This window comes from Gadus chalcogrammus, chromosome 1 (genome assembly GCF_026213295.1).
Source record: "Gadus chalcogrammus isolate NIFS_2021 chromosome 1, NIFS_Gcha_1.0, whole genome shotgun sequence".
NCBI classification, from domain to species: Eukaryota; Metazoa; Chordata; class Actinopteri; order Gadiformes; family Gadidae; genus Gadus; species Gadus chalcogrammus.
Genome location: NC_079412.1, coordinates 21,535,364 through 21,542,863, shown reverse-complemented (window position 1 = coordinate 21,542,863; position 7,500 = coordinate 21,535,364). Strand labels below are relative to the sequence as shown.

Here is a 7,500-nt window from a genome sequence, read left to right as displayed (position 1 = left end):
GTGTCTCTCTCCCGGTCTCTCTCACTGGTCCCACTCCCCGGTCTCTCTCACTGGTCTCACTCCCCGGTCTCTCTCACTGGTCTCATTCCCCGGTCTCTCTCACTGGTCCCACTCCCCGGTCTCTCTCTGTGTCTCTCTCCCGGTCTCTCTCACTGGTCTCACTCCCCGGTCTCTCTCTGTTCTCTCCAGCCTCTGGGTATCTTGTCCATCCTGGAGGAGGAGTGCATGTTCCCCAAGGCCACGGACCAGAGCTTGAAGACCAAACTGTACGACAACCACCTGGGGAAGTCTCCCAACTTCCAGAGGCCGCGGCCCGACAAGAAACGCAAACACGAGACGCACTTTGAGCTGGTGCACTACGCCGGGGTGGTAGGTAGCGCACTGGTGGTGGGGAGTGACACGATATGGAGTGATACGGCCAGGACGATGGTGATGGGGGGCTATGACACACGTCACCATCAGGGTGGTGGTGGTGATGGTGGTGAGAAGGGGGAATGATGATGGTGGTGATAGTGATGGTGGTGGGGGTCGTAGCGATGATAATGTTGCTGGTGGTGTAGTGTTGGTAAAGATGTCGGTTATGATGGTGATGAGTGTAGTGCTGGGGATAGAGGTGGTGTTAGTGATGGTGTTAGTGGTGGTGGTGTAAGGGGTGTTGTTTAGTGGTGGTGGTGGTGTTATAGTGATAGGGTGGTGTGTTCCAGGTACCCTACAGCATCGCTGGGTGGCTGGTGAAGAACCGAGACCCCCTGAATGAGACGGTGGTCACCCTGTTCCAGAAGTCCTCCAACAAACTGATGGCTGCTCTGTTTGAGAACTACGTCAGCTGTGAGACTGGTGAGTACTACTGACTACATACTAGTACCAGTACTATAGTACTGAGTACACACTAGTACCAGTACTATAGTACTGAATACACACTGTATTAATAGTACTATAGTACTGACTATACATGTTGGGAGCCGTACTATTGTACTTACAATACATGTGTGTGTTTGTGTGTGTGTGCGTCCTTGAATGTGTGTGTGTGTGTGTGTGTGTGTGTTTGCGTGTGTGTGTGTGTGTGTGTGTGTGTGCGTGTGTTTGCGGTGTGTGTGTGTGTATGTGTTTGCGGTGTGTGTGTGTGTATGTGTTTGCGGTGTGTGTGTGTGTGTGTGTGTGTGTGTGTGTGTGTGTGTGTGTGTGTGTGTGTGTGTGTGTGTGTGTGTGTGTGTGTGTGTGTTTGCGGTGTGTGTGTGTGTTCTAACCCTAACCCTAGCTGGGGACGCCAAACAGAAGAGAAGGAAGGGAGCGTCCTTCCAGACCGTCTCCCAGATGCACAAGGTCTGACCCCCCACACCCACACACACACACACACACACACACACCCACCCACACACACACACACACACACACACACACACACACACACACACACACACACACACACACACACACACACACACACACACACACACAAACACACACACACACATACACACACACACACACACACACACACACACACACACATTTACACATGCATAAACGCACGCACACACACATACACACACATGTATTTGATCTCCTCTGTGTGTGTGTGCAGGAGAACCTGAAGAAGCTAATGGCTAACCTGCGCAGCACCCAGCCTCACTTCGTCCGCTGCATCATCCCCAACGAGACCAAGAGCCCAGGTACCCGGCGTCAAACCCACAACCTACTGTAACCTACGGTTACCTACTGGAACCTGCCGTAGGCGGTAACATACTGTAACAAACTGTAACCTACTGTAACCTACTGTAACCTACTGTAACAAACTTTAACCTCCTGTAACCTACTGTAACCTACTGTAACATAGTGTAACCTACAGTTACCTACTGGAACCTACAGTAGGCGGTAACATACTGTAACCTACTGTTACCTACTGTAACATAGTGTAACCTACAGTTACCTACTGGAACCTACAGTAGGCGGTAACATACTGTAACCTACTGTTACCTAATGCAACCTACTGTAACCTACTGTAACAAACTGTAACCTACTGTAACCTACTGTAACATAGTGTAACCTACGGTTACCTACTGGAACTTACAGTAGGCGGTAACATACTGTTACCTAATGTAACGTACTGTAACCTACGGTTACCTACTGTATGCTGTAACCTACTATACCTACTGTAACATACTGTAACCTACTGTAACTTACGGTTACCTACTGGAACCTACAGTAGGCGGTAACATACTGTAACCTACTGTTACCTAATGTAACCTACTGTAACATACTGTAACATACTGTAGGCTGTAACATACTGTAATCTACAATATCATACTGTAACCTGCATTGGGGTCTCCCTGGGCATTGTGCAGGGGTGATGCAGCCGTTCCTGGTGCTGCACCAGCTGCGCTGTAACGGCGTGCTGGAGGGGATCCGCATCTGCAGGAAGGGCTTCCCCAACCGCATCCTGTACGCCGAGTTCAAAGAGAGGTCAGTCTCGCCCACTTCCTGTAGGCAGAGTTCAAAGAGAGGTCAGTCCCCCAGGACCCATAGATTCGTCAGAATTCAGTAGAAGACTTAATGAACCGAGTAGAAGACTTAATGTACCAATAGAAGTCTTAATAAACCAGTAGACCTCTTAATGAACCAGTATAAATCTTAATGAAGCAATAGAAGTCTTAATGAAGCAATAGAAGTCTTAATGAACCAATAGAGGTCTTAATTTGGGATGTGGTAGTGGTATGCTACATGCTACCAGGTATGTAGCAGTGGTATGACACATGCTACATGCTACCAGGTATGTAGTAGTGGTATGCTACATATGTTACCTGGTTTTCTAGGTACCGTATCCTGAGCCCGTCGGTCATTCCAGAGGACTCGTTTGTGGACAGCAGGAAGGCTGTGGAGAAGCTGCTGGGCTCCCTGGACATCGACCACAGCCAGTACAAGTTTGGGGTTTCCAAGGTACTGCATGCTGTCATACTGATATACTACTAGTACTGCTGTCCAAGGTACTGCATACTCTTGTACTGATACAGTACTACGTCTAGTAGTATAACTATCAGCAGACTGCTGGTCTCACTGCTCCCTCCTATCCTCCTCTCCTCCTCCCCATCCCCCTGCAGGTGTTCTTCAAGGCAGGTCTCCTGGGTGTCCTGGAGGACATGAGGGACAGCCGGCTGTCCAAGCTCCTCACCACCGTCCAAGCCGTCTGTAGGCGCAAACTCATGATGGTGGAGCTCAAGAGGATGGCAGCAGAATGGTAGCCCCCCCCCTCTCCTCATCTTTCCAGTCCTCATTCCCTCACCTCTCCTGCCTCCTTTCCTTATCCATCATCTCTTCTATATCTCCTCTCTTCGCTTCCTCTTCCCTCTCTTCCTCCCTCCTCCACTCCCCTCTCTTCCTCCCTCCTCCACTCCCCTCTCTTCCTCCCTCCTCCACTCCCCTCTCTTCCTCCCTCCTCCACTCCCCTCTCTTCCTCTCTCCTCCCCTCCCCTCCCCTCCCTCCCTCTCTCCTCCCCTCCCCTCTCTTCCTCTCTCCTCACCTCCCTTCTGTTGTGTACAGGTGTATTACTTCAGGTGTACAGGTGATCTGTACATGTATATTACTACAGGTGTACAGGTGAACTGTACAGGTGTATTACTACAGGTGTACAGGTGTATTATTACAGGTGTACAGGTGAACTGTGCAGGTGTATTACTACAGGTGTACAGGTATATTATTGCAGGTGTACAGGTGTATTACTACAGGTGTACAGGTGTATTATTACAGGTGTACAGGTGAACTGTGCGGGTGTATTACTACAGGTGTACAGGTATATTATTGCAGGTGTACAGGTGTATTACTACAGGTGTACAAGTGAACTGTACAGGTGTACCATAGTACAGGTGTGGTCCACTAGAGACCAATGAGAAGCTGTTCTGATGCATGGCCTCCACCCTATCAGGGAGGCGGTGTCAGTGATCCAGTTCACCCTGCGAGCCTTCTACACCGTCCGCACCTGGCCCTGGATGATGCTCTTCTACAAGATCCGCCCCCTGCTGAAGAGCGCCCAGGTGGAGAAGGAGCTGGTGGCGGTCCGGAAGGAGTTCAACACGCTGAAGGAGACCTTTGATAGGTCCGTGAGTCTGTCAATCAACCGGTGCCTGTTGTCTCTGAGTGGAGTTGGGGCGAGCACATCTGTCCAACAATCAATCTGAAAAACTTGAGACACAACATGAACATAACATCCGTTTTAAATAGCAAGAAAAATAACAACAACGTCGCTGTTGTTGTTGTTGTTGTTGTTATCTCGTATGTTGTGTTTAGGTCGGAGGTGAAGCGTCGCGAGGCAGAGGAGAAGCAGGTGGTTCTGGTTCAGGAGAAGATCGACCTTGGTCTCCAACTACAGGCTGTGAGTTAAACACCTGGCCCATGGAATCGACCCTCACACCTGGGCCATACCTGACTACACCCACTCACACTGGGCCAATACCAGACCACACCCCCTCACACCTGACCACACCCCCTCACACCTGGCCAAACCCCCTCACACCTGGGCCAAACCGTTGCCACAACCCCTCACACCTGGGCCATATCTGGCCACACCCCCTCACACCTGGGCCATACCTGGCCACACCCCCTCACACCTGGGCCATACCTGGCCACACCAACTCACACCTGGGCCAATACCAGACCACACCCCCTCACACCTGGCCCATACACAACCAGACCTCCTCACACCTGGGCCAATACCAGACCACACCCCCTCACACCTGGCCCATACACAACCAGACCTCCTCACACCTGGGCCAATACATAACCACACCCTCTCACCCCCTAACTGAGCCTCCACCCCCCTGTTTGGGTGGTGCCTGGTGCTACAGGAGCAGGACAACCTGTCGGACGCAGAGCTGCGCTGCAGTCAGCTGATCCAGACCAAGATCCAGATGGAGAGCAAGCAGAAGGACCTGCTCGAGCGCCTGGAGGACGAGGAGGAGATGAGCGTCACCCTCGCCTCCAAGAAACGGGAGCTGGACGAGGAGGTGACGTCACTGAAGAGGGATGTGGACGACCTGGAGGTCACTCTGGCCAAGGTGGAGAAGGATCGCCACGGGCTGGAGAACAAGGTGACTGGGATCTACCGAAGTACTGCCAGTCTACCTGTCTGCCTGACACCGAGCTCTGCTACCTATCTACCTGTCTGCCTGTCCCCACAATCTCCTACCTGTCTACTTGACCCCGACCTCTCCTACCTGTCTGCCGGCCTGCCTGTCTTCCTGACGCTGACCTCTCCTACCTGTCTATCTGTCTGCCTGTCTGACTGACCTTACTCTACTCTACCTGTTTGTGTTTGTGTGTGTGTGTGTGTGTGTGTGTGTGTGTGTGTGTGTGTGTGTGTGTGTGTGTGTGTGTGTGTGTGTGTGTGTGTGTGTGTGTGTGTGTGTGTGTGTGTGTGCAGGTGAAGAACCTGGGCCATGAGATGGCTGTGCTGGATGAGTCGGTCTCGTCCCTGACCCGGGAGAAGGCTGCACTCCACGAGGTCCACCAGCAGGTGCTCCACGACCTGCAGGCCCACCAGGACAAGCTCTCCATGCTGCAGAAGGCCAAGAGCCGCCTGGAGCAGCACGTGGAGGATGTGAGAAAGCTCCTACCTGTCTGTCTGTATCACACCTGTCTGCTGTCACACCTGTCTGCTGTCACACCTGTCTGCTATCACACCAATTTGCTATCACACCTCTCTGTCTGCTATCACACCTGCCTGTCCGCTATCACACCTGTCTGTTATCATACATGTCTGTTATCACACCTGTCTGTTATCATACCTGTCTGCTATCACACCTGTCTGTTATCATACCTGTCTGTCTGCTATCACACCTCTCTGTTATCATACCTGTTTGTCTGTTATTATACCTGTCTGTCTGTTGGCATACCTGTCTGTCTGCTCCATCCTTGTTTCTGAGACCGGTTGGCAGAATGTCGTGGCTGTGTTCACACAGAGCTGTGAGCTGTGAGCTCTAGCTAACACCCCCCTCCCTGTGCAGCTGGAGATCTCCCTGCAGCAGGAGAAGAAGCTGCGCACCGAGCTGGAGCGAACCAAACGGAAGACGGAGGGGGATCTGAAGCTGTCCATGGAGTCCGTCAGGGACCTGGAGGTGGAGAAGGAGCACCTGGAGGAGAAACTGAAAAAGTAGGAAAGCCTGCACCTCCCGTGGAGTCTGTGGGACATAGAAACACTCCTGGTACACCTGGTTTGTGTCTAAAGTAACAACCTTTATATGGTCTCTGGTCCCCCCCCCCACCCCCCCCTGAAGGAAGGACTTTGAGCTGTCCCAGCTCCAGGCCAAGATGGAGGATGAACAGAGTCAGGCTACACAGCACCAGAAGAGGATCAAAGAGTTGCAGGTTGGTCCACCAGACACAACTGATGACCGCATCCTTCCATAGCTTCTCTGTCCTGAGACGGTGGGGGAGAGGATGATGGTGGTGGTGGTGGTGGTGGTGGTGATAGTGGTGGTGGTGATAGTGGTGGTGGTGATAGTGGTGGTGGTGATAGTGGTGGTGGTGATAGTGGTGGTGGTGATGGTGGTGGTGGTGGTGGTGGTGGTGGTGATAGTGGTGGTGGTGGTGGTGATGATGGTGGTGGTGGTGGTGGTGGTGGTGATAGTGGTGGTGGTGATAGTGGTGATAGTGGTGGTGGTGATAGTGGTGGTGGTGGTGGTGATGATGGTGGTGGTGATAGTGGTGGTGGTGGTGGTGGTGGTGATAGTGGTGGTGGTGGTGATAGTGGTGGTGGTGGTGGTGATAGTGGTGGTGGTGGTGGTGATAGTGGTGTCAATGGTGGTGATGATGATGATGATGATGAGGGTGAAGGTGATAATGACGGTGATGAGGATGATGATGATGATGATGGGGATGATGATGATGATGATGATGATGATGATGATGATGATGATGATGATGATGATGGTGATGATGATGGTGTGTTCAGACCCGTATCGAGGAGCTGGAGGAGGCCTTGGAGGCGGAGCGGGCGTGGCGAACGAAGGCGGAGCGGCAGAGGAACGAGTTGGCGAAGGAGCTGGAGGAGCTGGGAGAGAGACTGGAGGAGGCAGGAGGAGCTTCTGCTGCTCAGATCGCCCTCAACAGGTCCCTGCTGCTCCCTACGCACCTCCTCATTCACCTCCCGACGCACCTCCTCATTCACCTCCCGACGCACCTCCTCATTCACCTCCCGACGCACCTCCTCATTCACCTCCCGACGCACCTCCTCATTCACCTCCCGACGCACCTCCTCATTCACCTCCCGACGCACCTCCTCATTCACCTCCCGACGCACCTCCTCATTCACCTCCCGACGCACCTCCTCATTCACCTCCCTACGCACCTCCTCATTCACCTCCCTACCTTCCTAGTACACTTAGGACTAGAGTACGAAGAGTACTAAAGGTACTACACTACTAAAGTACTACAGTACTAAGAGTACTTCAGTACTTAGAGTACTTAGAGTACTAAAGTACTAAGGGTACTACAGTTCGAGAGTACTA

General features: G+C 52.3%; 1 protein-coding gene across 2 annotated transcripts in view; it reads left to right on the top strand.

Moving 5' to 3' along the window:
* LOC130386726 (myosin-7B-like) overlaps window positions 1–7,500 on the top strand; it is a 27,728-nt gene that overhangs the window by 9,541 nt on the left and 10,687 nt on the right. For both annotated transcript variants that reach the window (XM_056595736.1, XM_056595735.1), the window contains exons 16-29: window positions 190–369; window positions 705–837; window positions 1,259–1,323; window positions 1,586–1,673; window positions 2,346–2,463; window positions 2,814–2,937; window positions 3,099–3,235; window positions 3,921–4,091; window positions 4,283–4,367; window positions 4,840–5,082; window positions 5,415–5,591; window positions 5,998–6,143; window positions 6,268–6,358; window positions 6,945–7,102. In XM_056595736.1, the coding sequence (XP_056451711.1) occupies window positions 190–369; window positions 705–837; window positions 1,259–1,323; window positions 1,586–1,673; window positions 2,346–2,463; window positions 2,814–2,937; window positions 3,099–3,235; window positions 3,921–4,091; window positions 4,283–4,367; window positions 4,840–5,082; window positions 5,415–5,591; window positions 5,998–6,143; window positions 6,268–6,358; window positions 6,945–7,102 (1,916 nt within the window). The remainder of the gene's footprint in view (window positions 1–189; window positions 370–704; window positions 838–1,258; window positions 1,324–1,585; window positions 1,674–2,345; window positions 2,464–2,813; window positions 2,938–3,098; window positions 3,236–3,920; window positions 4,092–4,282; window positions 4,368–4,839; window positions 5,083–5,414; window positions 5,592–5,997; window positions 6,144–6,267; window positions 6,359–6,944; window positions 7,103–7,500) is intronic.